This window comes from Crocuta crocuta, unplaced genomic scaffold, assembly GCF_008692635.1.
Source record: "Crocuta crocuta isolate KB4526 unplaced genomic scaffold, BGI_CrCroc_1.0 scaffold35, whole genome shotgun sequence".
NCBI classification, from domain to species: Eukaryota; Metazoa; Chordata; class Mammalia; order Carnivora; family Hyaenidae; genus Crocuta; species Crocuta crocuta.
The window spans coordinates 1,861,422-1,879,250 of NW_027530625.1; the positions used below are offsets into that span (position 1 = coordinate 1,861,422).

Genomic DNA, 17,829 nt, shown 5'->3' on the forward strand with positions numbered 1-17,829 from the left:
TGTCACCGTTGCACCCCAAATATTTCTGGAGCTTTCCTGGGGAGAGAGAAAGAAGCAAGACACTGCTGTCCCTCGCCGGGTTCTTTCTCCAAATCCCTGCTCCCAGGCTGGCGGCTGGGAAGGGGTCCCAGACCAGGCTCGTTTCCCAACCCGGAAAAAAAATCATCTTTGGTGGCCCAGAAACTATGGCCTAGAAATCCCTTTGGACATGGCAGGGGCCTGTCTACCCAGTGGTGAGGCTCGTACGCTCTGATGGCCCCCGGAGCCCCCGACCGGGGGGACCCCCAAGGGACCGTGTCTTGTCCATCTGCAGTGAGCAGCACCAGTGGCCGGTCAGCCGCCCGCATTTCTGCTGTCAATCTGCCCGCTGCCCTGGGTTGTTTACTGGAAGCTGGCCTCCCTGCGAGGGTTCAAAGCCCTGGCCCTGGGCACGTCTGCGGCAGGAAGCAGGCCGGGCAGTAATTGGCGGCGCAGCTGTGCTAAGTGGCCAGCACTGACCCACAATCTTCCTCCAGCGGTTGCCTTTGAGTGGCTCCATACTGACCTTCCAGGCCTGCAGGGACTTCCTGCTGAATGCCACGCCGGCACCAGCAACAAATTACTCATTCCCTGAGAAATCTATTAAAAGGTGACAGCAGTTTGGGGGCCGGGTGGCAGAGGGGCCCCAGCACAGGAAACCTCGGTGTCTTCTGTTCCCAAGAGCCACCAGCCAACTCCTGCTGAACTCAGAGTGAGCGAATCTAGAACTAAAATTTGGGGCCCTGGAAAAATGACTCGGAGATGAGGAGAGGCTGACATCCTTGAGGCCCATCTATGGCTTCGTGAACACAGAGGCGGCAGGATCTGAGTCCCCTGGACCTCATTTCCAACCTGCTACTTCCACTCTGTGTCACCTTGGGCAAGCCACTTGGCTTCTCTGAGTCTTCCATGCCCACAAAGGAGATAAGAAGCCTGCCCCTCAGATTGGCAAAAGCATATGAGGTGCCAGGCATATAACAGATGCTCTGTGAGCGTTGCTGGATCAGAAGCAGACTCTTGTTTATTTCAGTCTCCAGCCGAGAGAGGCTGCGCCCAGTGACCTGCCTGGGTGTCCAGAGCAGGGCAGTGGCCAAGCCTTGAGATCAAGTGGAAAGGAGCTGCAGCTGGAGTGTAATCACAGGGTCCTTATAAAAAGGGGGGCAAGAAGCTTGGCGTTGAGGCCTGAAGGGGGAGTTATCTATGGCAGACCTTGTGACATCCAGGCCCGGGCCTCAGCCTCACAGAACTCTGTCCTCTGGACCTGGCTGAGCCCAAACACTGATGGGCTATTTTCATATATGATGACATGCTGCTGCACCCACCTGACCTTACGACTTTGAGGATCAGAAATGCCAGCTCAGGATGCACAGCTCTATCCCATAGTCACAAGATATCCCACAGTCATGTGCTCAGTCTCTACTAGGGCCCAGCGGGAGGCCAGGAGCAAATTCTCCTGCTACAGGGCTCCTGGACTTGCTTCTGAGCCCCAGTTGAAAGAAATAATTTTCATTTAACAGATACTTTGGGTGCATTTGGCAAATCGCCTGTTTCTTTAATGATGTGATCATTTGTTAACTGATTGGCGCTGAACTGGCTTTTGGGAGAATCGGTTTTCGCCGAAACTGATCAGAGCCGGCTTGAGAGATGGCTGGATTCAGCACACAGATAAGGGCCTCAGAACTTTTTCCTGCTCTTGATTTTGCTCTCTTCTTGCTTGGCGTGGCTTTCACTTGACTTTTCCCTACGAGCACCATCATCCCAGTCTGGCTGCCCCAGACTGGGGCGATGACTCCTCCAGCAATTCGCATAGAAGACCCAGTGATCCACCTGGGTCATGTGTCCATCCTACAATCAATCTCCTGGATCAGAGACACAGACTAAAACCCTGACTGGATAAGCCTGGGTTATATGCCCACCTGTGGGAGGCAGAATTCTAAAGATGCCCGCCCCATCCTGATTTCCATTGTTGGTTATTCAACTAAGCACTAACCTAGGTGCTGCTATGTGATGGGTTAATTGCATGCGTCAAATTTTACCCAGATGTTCGGCAAGACATTATTCGGGTTGTTTTTATAAAGGTGTTTTTGGATGAGATTCACGTGTATAGCAGTGGAGCCTGAATAAAGCAGATTTCCCTCTGTCGTGTAGGTGGGCCTCATCCAGTCAGGTGAAGGCCTTAATGGAACTAAAGACTGACCTCCTCAGAGCCAGAAGGGATTCTGCCAGCCGACTCCAGCCAGGCAGCCTGCCCAGCAAATTCTGGATTTACCACGCCTCTATAATCCTCCACAAGCCAATTCCTTAAAAACAGATCTGTCCTTCTGCCCTGTCTCTCTCTCCACATCACGTTTATATATGTATATACCTCTAGTTGGTTCTGTTACCCTGACATGTAGACTTTACAAGTGTAATTAAGGTCATTAGTCAGCTGACCTTAAAATAAGATCACACTGGATTACCCAGGCGGCCCAATGTGACCAGAGGAGCCCTTAAAAGCAGAAGGGGAAGCAGAAGCAGCAGAAAGGTGATGGGACGGAAGAGGTGGACAAAGAAAGGGAAGAGTCGGTGAGACATAAGGCAGAAGAGGGACGCTTGCCCTGCCTTGCTGGGGAGGCCACGTGAGAAGCCTAAGGGCTGTGGCCATTGTCCGGGACAAAGCCCAGCCTCTGGATGACAGCCAGCAAGGAAGCGGGGAGCTCAGTCCCACAACCACAGGAACAGAATCTGGCCGACACCCTGAACGGGCTTGCGAGTGATTTACCCACAGAACCTCTAGAAACAAGTGCAGCCCAGTCCATACTTTGATTTTGACCTTGTGAGACCCAGAGGAGAGGAGCCAGTTGAGCCAGGCGTCTGACCTACAGAACTGTGAGGTTGTACCGGGGCAGCTAGATTTGTGTAATTCGCTATGGCCGTAGTTAGAAAACAAATATACCACCCCTGGAGCACGGAGCGGGGCCAGGCCAGCCCTTCCCAGCACCACAGGAGCTTACCTTTAAGACGGGCTCCCCCCAAATCAAGTGCTGTTCCCAGAAAGAGCACGAAAGGGGCCTGGACAGGGTCCACCACCACCTGGACAGAGTGTCCAAGCTCAGAACGGATTCCCCATCGCCTGGCACCCTGGCACCGCCGCGTCAGACTCTGACAATGCCCTGCAACAAGGTGGCGGTGGCTTTCTCTGCCCCCGGCACTTCTCCAGCTCTGCCCCACCCTTCCCTCCATTTTTTTTTTTTTTTTTTCNGAGCCTGGCAGCCCCCTGGGTCAGACATGATGCAGTTTCCACGCAAACGCTCATGGGGCAGAATCGCTGGAGCTGGACGGGAGGAAGGAACAGGAGAAGCAGCAGTTCCCCCGGGTCACCAGGGTGTCCGGGCAGCGCTCCCTGTGCTCGGTGGGCATCGCCGTCACAGCTCCACCTGGTGGGCCGCAGGATCCCCATTTCTCAGAACAAAAACAAATCAAGGCTCATGAAAGGCAAAGCCTTGCCCGAGATCAGCATCCGCTTCTGGTTACAAGGGACAGAAACTCCGAACAACCTAACTTGAGACAAAGGAGCCTGTGTAGACCAAGGATGGGGCTGCCTTCAGGGACTCAGTGAGGTCCACAACCCCCTCGAGCTCTCTCTCTCTCTCTGCCTGTCTCTCTACCTTTCTCTCCCTTCCACCCCTCCCTCCCTCTCCGTGTGGTTTTTCCTTGCTGTCTGCCGTCTCATGAGCACCCTCCTCTTGGCTTGCTTTATTCCCTCCCATTGCATACAGATATGACAAGAAACGTAGCCCCGCGAGAAAGCCTGGTTTTATTTGGACAGTAAAAAGCCCAGAGGATAAACCCATTTCTCCCTTGTGCCCAGTGATATGTAAACGGAGGTACTGTGTGGTACTTCTGGGAAGGTTGCCTCAGAGAAGGCAAGTGACTCCGCTGGAAGGAGCATCTCTTTTGCCCTTTCCCACTTTCCTCCTTCTTGTTGCCTAAAGCATGGGTGTAATGGCTGGGGCTCTGGTAACCATTTTGGGCCATGACATGAGGCTGGCTGTCCATGCCAGTTATACGAGCCCTGGACTGGCCACCACAAGACTTCTTTTACATGACAAACGGACAAACCCTTGCATGTTTAAACTACTTGTATTTGGAATTTTTGTTAGATGCAGCTAAACTGAACCCCATTGATACCTGGCCACAAGCAGTTCTGATTTCACATTGTTCCTAATCAGAAACTCCAGAGCCAGGACCCCTGCTCTCTTCACTCCACAAGACATCTGGGGCAGAGCTCCGAGTGGCACAGCTGGTATCACATACACACACGACCAGAGAAATGGCCACACCACGGCCCAAGCCTACGGTTGGCGTGTTTTGTGTTACTTGTTTGTTTTTGAGGCGAGGCAGCCAGAGTGCGATCACATGAATGGTGGGGGAGGAGGATTCCCCCAAAGACGGGGGTGTGCTGGCACATAGGAAGTGATGGGTGCCCACTACAGCTAGCACGGTGCCTGACTCCTGGGCTGGGCACTCTCCTCCCTACTCTGCAGCGGTTGTCTTAACGGAGTAGCTTCCCTGTCCAACCTTTCAGGCACACGGAGACCATTGAGGGAACCCACGGGGGCCAGTCTGACCTCTTGCAAGGAGGTCCATCTGGAGGCCACGGTGTGTAGAGTCAGAGGACAAAGGTGTGGAGGACTCCAAGGTCAACCCCAGGGATCATGTCTCAAGCCAGCCCTGCCCATTACTCACGGGAGATGAGCGTGAATGTTGGAGTCAGACAGAGCTGAGGTCAAAGACCACCTCAGCCACTCCAGCTGTGCGGGCTTGGGTGGGTTGCTTTACCTCTCTGAGCCACCACACCAATTCCCTCATTTCTATCTCCTGGTCTGTCGTCGCTCCCTCCCTGCCACCCCACGCACACCTAGGATCCCATCTTCTGCCTCTCACCCCATCTATCCATCCTCCAAAAGGCCTCCCTCGGCAGCACCCACCCTCCCCATCCCCTTATCTCCCACCCCCCACACTTCCTGAGCCTGGGTTGGGCTAACACACTCTCCTGGATGTCACACATTCCAATGAGGCCTAAGAAACAATTAAACTTCCAGAAATTCCAAATTACCAAACATGCAAAATGGACAACTTCTATCCAGCCCTGAGTCCTGTCCCTGCACGACTGACCCCCCAGGCTTGGCAGTGGGGGCAACAGATCAACAAGCCCTGGATTCCTACCCCAGAACAGGGAGGCGGCAGGAGGCAAGTTCTTCCTTCCACCGGAGCCCAGGACACTCTGCACTTTCTTAACCCAACCTAACCTAACTCAACCTAACCTAACCTAACACAACCCAATCTAACCCAACCTAACCCAACCCAACCTAACCTAACCCAACTTAACCCAACCCAACCTAACCCAACCCAACCTAACCTAACCCAACCTAACTGAACCCAACCTAACCCAACCTAGCCTAACTGAACCCAACCCAACCCAACCTAACTTAACCCAACCTAACCTAACCCAACCTAACCTAACCCTACCCAACTTAACCTAACTTAACCCAACCTAACCTAACCCAACCCAACCTAAACTAACCCAACCCAACCCAACCCAACCCAACCCAACCCAACTTAACCCAACCTAACCTAACCCAACCTAACCTAACTGAACCCAACCCAATCCAACCCAACCTAACCTAACCTAACCCAACCTAACCTAACCTAACCCAACCCAACCTAACCCAACCTAACCCAAACCAACCTAACCTAACCCAACCCAACCCAATCTAACCCAACCTAACCTAACCATGCATGCTGACTAAATGTCCCTCTGAGAAGGCAGGGCTTAGAGACTAAGCCAGACAAAAAAGTAAACCTTTAATGTTAAAATTACTTTTAGGAGCACCTGAGTGGCTCAGTCAGTTAAGGGTCCAACTTGGGCTCAGGTGATGATCTCACAGTCCGTGAGTTCAAGCCCCACATTGGGCTCTCTGCTGTCAGTGCAGAGTCTCTCCGGATCCTCTCTTTCTCTGCCCCTCCCCCACTCATGTTCTCTCTCTCTCTCTCTCTCTCTCTCTCTCTCTCAGAAATGAATAAACATNCTGCCCCTCTTTCGCTTGTGTGCTGTCTCTCTTTCTCTCTCTCTCAAAATAAATAAACATTTAAAAAATTTTTAATTTTAAATTACAGTTCTTTTATTATTATCTCAATTTTTATTTTTTATTTAATGTGTTGGGTTTTCTGACATGTATTATTATTTAAATTTTGTTATTTAAATTTTTGTTATCATTTTCATTAAGAAGGTACTACATGCTCATAAATACAAGAGAGATATGACTAAACTAAAATGTGAGTCCCCAGTAATCGGAGTGGAAGTCAGAAATGTCGCTTCTGCTCATCCCTTGATTAATCATAATAATAAAGGAGGAAACCAAGAAGCGAGAAACACAAACGTGATTCTTCACATTGTCATTGGGAGGCAGCTGTGTGGCTGCCCTGTCCCCACAGCCCTCAGATCACCTCTCCTCATGCTGATAACAGTCCACACAGACTCTATCTGAGCGCAGGGACTGCCTGGGATTCACATCTGTCCCAAGCCCCTGACACAGGGCCTGGTGGAGAGGAAAGGCTGCGTGTTTGCCCGAAACGAGGTGAAGAGAGAGGGATAAAAAGGTAAAGAAGGAAGGCGGGGAGACGCCCGTTTCCTTGTTAAAACAGAAAGACAAACAGAATCCTGTGGGCACCCACAGAGGACAACTCAATCTGCCTGGATGGGCGGGGAAGCAGCCAGTGACACGGAGGCAGTGGAGTCCAAAGGAATGACTGGGAACTCTCTAGAACTTGTGGATACCTACCAGGCCGAGAAATAGGAAAGGCAGTTCAGGCGGAAGGCATGGAGGCCGTGCAAAGACACAGAGGCGTGAGGGAACACGGCATGTCTGGGCCTTCGGCTACAGCCCCAGAGAGGGCACCGGAGGAGAGAGAGAACAGGGCAAGAGACTGAGGACATCAGAGAGCAAGTTCTGAGCTGGGCCGTGTTGTTAACGTCCCCCCATGATTTCAGGGAACGCCTATGACATGCACACTGAGCCTCGGCTGAATTAACCACACGGGCAATTGTTGAACAAGATTAGGAGAAGGGGACCCCAAGTCCACCCACTGGAGGGGCAGAAGCCCTGGGCCCCGTCCCCGGCCTGGGCCCCCAAGCAGCTGCTCCTCCCTCCCATTTACTCCAGGCTGGATGTTTTTTCTCTGCGCTTGATGAAGTTAAAATAAGCCCTCTCTGGGGTGAATCGCAGGCGTTCAAATTGGATTGGCACGCAGACTTCGAGCAGTTGGTGGCAGGAGCCAGGGGACCCGGAGAGCAGGTTTTCGCTGGAGGGGACATGAGCTTTATTTCCCTCTTGGTTGCTGACAAGGAAGCAGCTGTCCTTTCCTGATTATTTTTACCTCGAGTCACAGCCGTGACGCTCAGCCTCCCCAGTGCCCGCCCGCCTGCCAGGACCAGGTGAAGAGCCCAGCGCCCCAGCCCAGCTCTGCCACGGGCCTCGAGCTCCACCTACCGCCACCTTCACACAGGACCAAAAAACAGCCCTCTGTCTCCGGGCCAGACCCCCCACTCCAAGGTGGGGTCACTGTCCCGAAAGACAGAGAGCCAGAGCAGCCTTAAGGAATATTTGGAACAAAGAAGGTAGGAAAGAAGGAAGAGAGGGGGGAAAGGAGGGGACAGGAGGGGAGGGAGGGAAGGGGGGGAGGGAAGGAAGGAAGGAAGGAAGGAAGGAAGGAAGGAAGGAAGGAAGGAAGGAAGGAAGGAAGGAAGGAAGGAAGGAAGAAAATTCATCACAAATTGTCCTTCCTACCACAATGAGCTCATTTGTGGTTCCTGTATTAGTTCAGACTTAGTTTGATATGACTAACCCTGACTACCACTTAATTGTTCACTAAGCACTTCCAAATCTACCATGTCATTCTAGCCTTGAAAAGCCCAACAGGTGGGGTGTCATTGGCTCCATTTCATTGCTGAGGAAATTGAGGCTCAGAGGCAAAGCAGCTTGCCTGAACTCACAGATACAGTAACAGAGTGGGAGAGATGGGATTTGAACCCATTTACCTACCTGCAAATGTCATACACCATCCAGCGTATTTTCACGTCTTTGTCCATGTATTAGTTAACAATGCTCTCGGTTTTCAACTAACAAGGATGGTGCTTTAAAGAATCAGGTGGCTTATTTTCCTTGTATAACAAAAGACTGGCAGTAGGTGGCCTCTAGGTTGGGAGGCAGCACAATGATGCCATCGACCCAGGACTTTTCAATCTTGCTCTTCCTATCATCCTTGATAGGTTGCCTTTCAACTGCTTGGGGCCTCGTGGTCACAATATGGCTGCTGCAGCTCCAGTCACCTCACCTGCATTCAAGACAGAAGAAAATAGGAGGAGAGGATGGTGAAAACAGTGATAATCCCTTTTATCAGAAAAGCAAACTATTTCTCTGAATTCCTCCATGAGACTTTGGTTTACATCTTAGTGGTAGCATGACTATCCATAGCCGCAAGGGAAGCTGAGAAAGAATATTCTGAAAACAAAGGAGGACACAAATGCTATGTTGGTCACCCACAAGATCTACCAGTTTACTTAGAGTTGTACTTAGTTATAACTATATAACACATAATTTTTGCTTCCTATTTTTTTCTTTCCTTTTTTTAAATTGAGATATAATTGACATATATTAGTTTCAGGGGTACAACACAGTGATTCAAAATATTTGTCTAGATTGCAAAATGATCACAATAAATCTAGTTAACATTTGTTTCCATACAGAATTTTTTTTCTTATAAGGACTTCTGAGATCTATTCTCTTAGTAACTTTCAAATATGCACTAAACTATTAATAATTAGAGTCACCATGCTGTACATTACATCTGCAGGAACTATTTATTTTTCTAACTGGAAGTTTGTACCTTTTGATTCCCTTCACCCATTTTGCCCACCTTCTACCCACCAGCTCTGGCAACAACCAACCTGTTCTCTATGTCTGTGAGTTCAGTGGTTTTATTTTGTTTTGTTCTTAGATTCCACACAGAAGGGAAATTACATAGTATTTGTCTTTCTCTATCTGACTTATTTCACTTAGCATGATGTTCTCAAGGTCCCAAATGGCAAGATTTCATTCTTTTTTATGGCTGAATATTTCGTGTGTGTGTGTGTGTGTGTGTGTACCACATCTTCATTATCCATTCATCTGCCAATGGACACTAAGGTTGTTTCCATGATTTGTAATACTGTAAATAATACTGCAATGAACATGGGAATGAAGGTACCTTGTGAAGTTAGTGATTCCATTTTCTTCAGTGAAATACCCAGAACTAGAATTGCTGGATCATATGGTAGTTCTAGTTTTATTTATTTATTTTGGGAACTCCCATACTATTTTCCACAGAGGCTGCACCACTTTGCATTCCCACCAACAGTGCACGGGAGTCCCCTTTCCTCCACATCCTCACCAACATTTATTTCTGGTCATTTTAGTAATAGCCATTCTAGCAGGTGTGAGGTGATATCTCACTGTGGTTTTGATTTGCATTTCCTTGATGATGAGTGAATTTGAGTGTCTTTTCATGAGTCTGTTGTACCTGTTGGTATGCCTTTGGAAACTATTCAGATCTCCTGCCTATTTTTAACTGGGCTGCTTTTGCTTGTTTGTTTGTTTTGTATTTGCATTGTAAGAGTTTGTTTGTTTGTTTGTTTGTTTTGGACATTAACTATCAGACACACAATTTGCAAATACTTTCCAACATTCAGCAGATTGCCTTTTTGTATTGTTGATGGCTTCCCTTGCTGGGTAGAGACTTGATTCCACTTGTTCATTATTACCTTCGTTGTCAATGGTGTTTTTGGTATAAAACCCAAAAAATCACCATGAAGACTGATGTCAAGCAGCTTACCGCTTATGTTTTCTTCCATGAGTTCGATGGCTTCAGGTCTTATGTTCAAGTCTTTAATTCATTTTGAGTTAATTTTTGTGTATGGTAGAAGATAGTGGTCCAGTCTTCCCGGCACCACTTACTGAAGAGACTAACCTGGGGCGCCTGGGTGGCTCAGTCAATTAAGCATCCGACTTTGGCTCAGGTCATGATCTCACAGTTCATGGGTTCGAGCCCCGTGTCGGTCTCTGTGCTGACAGTTAGCTCAGAGCCCTGAGCCTGTTTCAGATTCTGTACCTCCCTCTCTCTGACCCTCCCCTGCTCACACTGTCTCTCTCTCTCTCTCTCTCTCTCTCAGAAATAAATAAAACATTTAAAAATTTTTTAAAAAAAGAAGAGACTATACTTTCCTCATTGAATGTTCTTGACTCCTTTATCATAATTCCCACCTTTTTCCCTTTAAAGTTATGTCATTGACCATTATCTCATCTGAAATTATTCATTTTAATGGTTTGATAATAAGTATTTCCTCAAATGGATAAGCCGTAGTATATTTGTTGGACATGGGGTGTTGCCAACATTTCCAATATTGTACATAATACGATGATGAATGTATTCATGCACAAAGCCTTTTCATTAGGTTGGATGTCTCTCCCACAGAGTAGAATTGCTTGGGTCAAAGATTTTTTAACATTTTTGGTGCTCTTATTATTCTATCGATTTCCAACAGGATTGTGCTGTTTTACATGATGTAACGGTATTTGGATATATTGATTTCACAACTGTGCCAGCACAGAGTTTCACCATATTTTTTTTTAGTTTTGCTTTTTGTTTGTTTGTTTAGAGAGAGAGAGCGTGTGTGTACAGGGGCAAGGGGCAGAGGGAGGGAGGGAGGAAGGGAGAGGGAGAGGGAGAGGGGGAGGGAGGGAGGGAGGGAGAGAATCTTAAGCAGGTTCCACACTCTGCATGGAGCCTGACATGGGGCTTGATCCCACAACACTAGGATCATGACCTGAGCCAAAATCAAGAGTCAGATGCTCAACCGACTGAGCCACTCAGGCACCCCCAGTTTTACCATTTTGAAACAATACCTTGAGGTTGCTTTTATTTTCACTCTTTTGATTAAAACTGAGGAGGAAAACTTTTCCCCTTGCATTTTTCACTTTTTTCCCCCTCTTTGGTAAAGGATTTGTTCATTTCTTTAGCCAGCCATCTTTGAGAGTAAGAGATTCATGTTTATAGAAATGGCCATACTGTTGATGCTGGTATCAATTCTGCTCATACTACAACTCAACTTTCTAATTTATCCTACAAATTCCTGGGAGGAAGCCAGAGTGGGATGTAGGATCCAAGTCACAGGGGAAGGGAACCAGGCTCAAGAGGTCTATGCAGCTACTAGAAGGCAGGTCTTCTGACTTGGCACTTTTTCTTGCACATTATAGTTATCTTTTAATAACATTTTATTGAGATATAACTCACATTCCACACAATTCACCCACTCAAAGTACACAATTTAATTGTGTTTAGTACACTCACACAACTGTGCAAACGTCACCACAGTCAATCTTAGAATCCTTCATCACCTGCGAGCAGTCATGTCAGATAGAGGTAAAAATATGCTTAAGCTTGGGAGAAAAGAGATGGGTGGGGTGGGCTGTGTGAGGGAAAGTGGAGGGTTAGGCTGTGCCATGGATTTGCTTCGCGACCACAGCTCACTTTCCCTCTCTGGTTCTTGGTTTCCCCGAATACATATAGGTATCTATTTAACACCTGCTATATACCGCGCTCCAGGCCAGGTGTGTCACAGATATGCATGAGCATTCTCTCTAAACTGGGGTAAGCAGCCCAAATCTACCAGAGAGGGAAACCAAGGCCAAGTGCAGAGACATGGTCACTTGGGTCCCTAGGCTTCTCACTGGCAAAGAGGGGCCCGGAACGGAGGTTTGGGCAAGGAGGGGTCCTGACTCCCAGCTCGAGGCCACTTCATCAGCTGCCTCTGGCTTCTGGAGCTACCCCAGTGACAGGTGGGGACAGGTGGGGACAGGATTAGGAGGAGCTTATCTTTTCACACTGGCTGAGAATGGCTGGAAACAGGTTGGCCCAGAAACAGTTGTTTCACCCTCTAATGCCCATGATCCGTGGTGCGGGTGCCCGGCATGGGGGCCCACTAAGCAGAATTCTCTTCCCACCGGCCCCCACACCAACCCCCCCAAGCACACCCCCCCCAATCTTAGAGTCACAAGGCGTCCATCTGGGTGTGTCTGTCTGTTAGATCAGTCCTGCAGTTCTTCAACAAACACCAAGTACTCACTCTGTCAGGCTCTGGCCCTGGTGCTGGGGGGTGGGGGAGAGGGACGCGGTGAGGAGGAGCAGACAGACGGACACTTAGTTCCCCAGCATTTATAGGGATCTGGGGTTTCTGAAACAGTGTAATGGGCAGGGAAAGCTTCAGGTCCAAGCTGAGACCTGAAGGGTGAGTAGAAGTGAGCTACAAAGGACTTGGAGGAGGGGCCTGCTGCCCACTCCTGGGCTAAGGGAAGGGCTGTGCGACGATCTGGTGGCACGAACAGAAGGATGCTCGCTCTGGCTATCGGCTGGGCTGCGGAGTGTAACCGGGAAGGGGACAGTGAGGGAGGACAGAGGGCGGAGATGGACAGTGCTAGCCACATGCGGTGGTTGCACTTGCTCCTGGAGCATCGGGGACCCACAGAAAGGTCTTGAGCAGGGGAGGGACAGGCGCAGGTGGAGATTTTGCAGAGCTCTCTCCGACTGCTGAGTGGAGAAGGGGCTGGAGTGGGCAAGAGGGGAGGCAGGGCCGGTCCCGGGCACTTCCGGTTTCTCAGGACCCAGGCTGGCAGGGGTATAGCAGCAGGGGAAGGGACTCAGCCAGCCGCCCTGGGAGAAAAATGACAACTGGGCCAGGTTGTGGGGCTCCCCCAGCCCTGACGCTCCCACGTCTCTTCTCATAGCCACCCTTTATGTCCCTGAGAAGAAGGGCGATTCTCTACATTGTGTGCGAGGAAATACAGGGTACAGAGACCCGCCCAGGTCACAGAAAAGTTGGTGGATGGCCAAGCTCTGGTTCTGTTGGGTTTGTGGCAACTCCGAACGGAAAAAATGTCCCAGTCGCTGGCTCCTCCCTCCAAAATTCCTCGGCTTCGACTCGGGACAGTCGACTAGGGTCTGTTTGGCTGAGGGGCCAGAGCAGGGCCAGTCCCCAGGATGAGCATGTCTAGCAGCTCCCACTGCCCCTCACCCCACCTCCACAGACAGTGAGGCCGGGACCCCAGTGGCTATCACTCACTCACAGCCTCCAGGCCCTGTCTACGGAGACAAGAGACCTGTCAGAGCCACCAGCCAGTATACGCGATGAATGGCTCTAGGCTGCCAGTCGGACAATACCCAGGCGCTGGGGAGGGGAGATTAGGTTAGAATGTGGCCCAAACTGGTCTCAACAGCTCAGGCCCCATGGAGGCCCGCTCTCGCCCCCTAGTACTTGGCCATCTCCCTGAGTGACTCCTAGGAAATGTGACCCCACTGAAGGAAGGGAGTTGGCTCAGAGTCCCTGGGCAGGGGCGTTACCAATGCTGGGAAGGTGGTAACTGAGGCGACTCGGAGAGATTTGGGATGTAATAGGAAGGTTAGGAGAGCCAGAAGGCAAACAAAGGAGGCCGGGAGAATTGGGGTCAATACAAAGCCCACTGCACCCACTGAGAGAATGAGGGTGCACTTAGGAGGCAGACTTTGGGTTCACCTCTTCCTTGTTCTGTGAAGCCCTGTGTTCTTTCTGGGCTCAGTTTGCACATATGTAAAATGGGGCCCCAAGAGTCTTTGGATGAGACTTAAATGAGCGAGTGCAAATGTGGGAGGGCCCACCATCTCCACTCCTCCTGGGGGGCTGGGGGGTGGCCCACAAAGACACAAGAGAGTCAAGTCTGCAGGCCCAGGAACCCAAGAAGTTCTCAGAACTCTGCCCTAATGGGCACCTCTTGTCTTCCAATCTTTATTTTGAAAATTCTCAAGCCTAGGGAAAGCTGGAAGAAGAGCACACTGAACACCAATATATCATCCACTTAGATTCCCTTCCCTTTTCTTTTAAAAATAAACCACCAGGGGTGCCTGGCTGGCTCAGTCAGTAAAGCATCCAACGCTGGCTCTCAGGACTGCAAGTTCAAGCCCCACACTGGGTATAGAGATTACTGTAAAAAATAAAATTAAAAAAAACACAAACCATCATCAGATGGTATATTTTGTGATATGTATTTTACCACAATAAAAAACTTTGGAAAAAATACAAGCTATCGTGATGCCAGCAGGCTATTTTTTTAAAGTTTATCCATTTATTATTTATTTATTTATTTATTTAGAGAGGGAGCGTGTGTGTGCAAGCGAGAGGGGGAGGGGCAGAGAGACAGGGAGAAGGAGAATCCCAAGAGAGAGAATCTCCAAGCTGCCGGCACAGAGCCCAACTCGGGGCTCAATCTCACAAACCATGAGATCATGACCTGAGCCAAAAGCAAGAGTCCAATGCTCAACTGACTGAGCGGCCCGGGCGCCCCGGCCAGCAGGCTATGTTAATGACTGTAAGCTACGCTTTGACAAGAATGCTAACCGGACATATGCCTCACATCAGGTACAAGCACCAGGCCTTGTCAGTCACTTAAATCACACAGCAGCCCCATGACTTGTCTACTATTATCCACATGCTACAGATGGGGAAACTGAGGCTCAGAGAAATTAGACGATTGCCTCAGGTCAGTGGAGATGCATCCGGATCTGTCTGACCTCCCTCCGGGGCAGCAGTCCCTGCTACTGAGGCAGGAGAGTGCCATGGGTGCCAGCTGCACATCACTCCACCTCTGTGTCCCTCCCCTGTCCCCTAAGCTTCTCTCCCTGCTCCTGGCCGCAACACCCGTCCCAGGCTCTGCCCTCAGAGGCCAAAACTCTTCAATTCCCCCCCGCCTCACTCACACACAGGGCCTCTCCTGTCAACCTCGCCCTTACCTTTTGAATGGCCTGGATGAAGACGGAAAGACCCAGGTTCAAGGCTGGGCTCTACGACTGGTCAGCTATCTAACCTGGGGGAGGGCCCTCAGTTCTTATCTGGAAAATGGGCATGATGACCCCTCCTCGCGGTGGGTTGAAGGTAAAGGAAGTGAGGCCTGTGGTGGGCCGGACCTCCTTTCCCATGGTCCAGCCTGAGATAGGGCTGGGACAAAGGATCTGCACATTTATGTGGGATCCGAGCCTCACAAGGTGGCCCCTTCTAAGACGCGCTGTGGGGAGATGCAGAGCAGGTCCTGTCCGGAAACCGAGGGGCTCCAGGCGGTCCGCCCCCCTCGCCCTCCCAGGGCTCGCACCGCTGGGGCGCCTGCCCAGCCCGCGGCGCGCGGGAGGGCGGGGGTCCCTGGCTCTGCGGGGCCGGGGCCGNAGAGATGCCGCTGCCGGATTTCTGTCCCAGAAACAGTCGCAGAGAGTGAGCCGACCGTAGGCGCCGGGCCAGACGAAGCAGGTGAGGACCGGGCTTTGACTAGGGGAGGGATCAGCGCGGGCGAAGGGGAGGCCCTAGTCGCGGCCCATCAGCCTAGGAGGGATTCCCCGCTGGCCCCTTGCAGAGGAGGGACACGCAGTGGCCGCCAGACTTCGCCTCTCCCTTTTGGGTGCCCACGAGTATTTGGTGAGCAAGGAAGGTGGGGCAAGGAGTACTGGGGGCAAATATGGGCAAAGTGAACAGGGGAGAGAGGCGGTCAGCACTTACTGAGCCCACGCTATGTGCCCAGCACAGGCTAGGCACCAAGCCTCAGTCTTGGACCAGACTCCTGCCATTTACCACCCACTAAAGGGGTGGGGGTGGGGGGTGGACATAGGTGCTGTTTAAAAAGGGGAAAAGCAACAATACATTGGAGCTTTTCAGAGTCCAAAGTGTGAACCCCCACGTTTTCCATGCTGGGATGTGTTTGACTTTCACACTCACACACTTTATCTGGAAAGGGGAAAAGGGTGTGAATTATTACTGGCGATGGCTTCAGACTTCCAGACGGCATGAGGCCAGCTGGCGGGACACAGTGGAGCGTTATTTCATCTCCAGTGTTTTCTGAGCCCCATTTGTGCTTGGCCACTGCTGGAGCAGAGACCGAGGAGGTCTGAAGCCCCCCAGACTGTTCAGCGTAACCCCCAAACCACCCACAATTAGGGTACCCTCAGCTCACCCCTGGCCAGGGTGCTGGGTGGAGGAAGTGACCACAAGCTGATCTTGTAGGAGGGGCCGCTGAGAGAGCAAGGCCAGTCCAGGCAAGAGGGACATCGTCAAAGGTCTGGAGAAGAGCTGCTGCCCGGAGAAATGGGGAGATGGGAGCAGCTTGGGGGGGCAGGGGAGGCGGGGGAAAGGTGGCTGCAGGGGTGGATCGTGAGACTGGTGAGGCCAGAAAGGTCGGCAGAGGCCTCATTAAGCAGAGCCCTGAATGCCAAGTTGTGAGCCCAAAAGACCACAAGGAGGTCCTGCACTCCGTTCCCACCATTCTCTGGCCTCCCCTCCCCCTGACCCCCAGCCGTTCCCAGCTTACCAGGGCTACAGTGCTCCCCAGCTGTGGCCCGAGAAGGGGCTCCTGGAGACCATCCTTTTGTGCAAGTAAATGTCACATAGAAGTGCCCAGCCCATCCTGGGCTCCCAGCCCAGTGAGGTCTGGGAGCCAAACATGGGGGAATAGGATCCCGTACGGGACAGAGCAGGTAGTAAGGCAGGATGCTAAGCTGCCTTCCTTTGCATTCTTCCTTCTCAGTCCACACTGGCCACACCTGTGACCCTTGCTGTCCCTCACTGAACCCTGCTGGATCCCGGATGGCTTTCTGGTGCTACTGCCTCCTCTACCTCCTGGTACCTGAACTTGGTGGGGGCATGTGGGGGAGGCGGCCAAGGGGGACTCAAAGTTTCTGGGTTCCAAGTGGCCACCTCTGAGGTCACTGCAAAGGCCACACAAGATAAGCCCCTGGCATAATAATAGATTAAAAGCACCCACTGCCTGCTACACTTTTTACACTCACTCATCAGCTTGTTTATTCCTCACGCAGGAGAAACAGGCTCAAGGCAGTGAAGTGCCCTGCCTAGGATCACACTCTGGGTGGGACTTGCATCCAGGTCTGACTGCAGAACTTGCAGCTTCCAATGCACCCTCCAGAGCACCCAATTACTGCACACATTGGGGTGGGGACCCAACCTGGCCCCAACCTGACATCTTTTCTCTCAGGTAAGGAGCCTCTCTGGGACACCTTCCCCAGGTGCAGCAAGGAGTTCTTGGCTCACAGGTTGGTATGAGGGCCCCAGACAGGCGCCCCCTTCCCCCAGCTCAGCCAGCCTGTGGTCCACCTGGTGCACTGGCCTCTAAGGCAAAGGAAGGGAGGAGATGCCATTTAGTTCAGCCCCACCATCCCCGGCCCTGGGCTGAAGGTTTTGCTGGTGTCTGTCTTATTCTTGCTATTATACAGATGACAAAACAGGCTCAGCAAAGGGACCAGACCCGCCAGGTCATAGAGCATTCAGCCCCGGATGACTCATAGCTCAGTGTCCACCGCCCCACCGCACCCCAAGGGTCACATGCCCACAGCTGCTCTCCCACACTGTCTCTCCTCTGACCCTGCAGCTCCAGTGGCCCCCGGTGAGGTGGTGAAGACGGCAGAGGGGGTGTGCAGGTTCCCAGGGCGGCGCCTAGGCTGGTGGCAGGCTCGAGAGTCATGTGAGCAGCATTTTGGCCACCTGGCACTGGCGCCCCCAGCTGAGGTCCTTGCTCGACGGCTGCCCAACTCCATCTGGGTGGGCCAAAGGGCGGCCCCGCTGCAGAGACCCCCGCAGAGGCGTGAGTGTGGGCCCAGGGCCTGGAAAGTGGGGAGGAAGAGGAGGGGCGGGAGGGGGGGGGTGTAGATATT

At 51.5% G+C, this 17,829-nt stretch overlaps 2 protein-coding genes across 7 annotated transcripts in view; one reads left to right on the plus strand and one right to left on the minus strand.

Moving 5' to 3' along the window:
• DENND1A (DENN domain containing 1A) overlaps positions 1 to 17,829 on the minus strand; it is a 917,228-nt gene that overhangs the window by 896,425 nt on the left and 2,974 nt on the right. The gene's annotated exons all lie outside the window — the stretch shown is intronic.
• The window catches only part of ADGRD2 (adhesion G protein-coupled receptor D2), an 18,959-nt gene continuing 17,877 nt past the window's right edge, over positions 16,748 to 17,829 (plus strand). The window contains exons 1-3 of the mRNA XM_077768456.1: positions 16,748 to 16,783; positions 17,154 to 17,211; positions 17,547 to 17,763. Of these exons, the coding sequence (XP_077624582.1) occupies positions 16,748 to 16,783; positions 17,154 to 17,211; positions 17,547 to 17,763 (311 nt within the window). The remainder of the gene's footprint in view (positions 16,784 to 17,153; positions 17,212 to 17,546; positions 17,764 to 17,829) is intronic.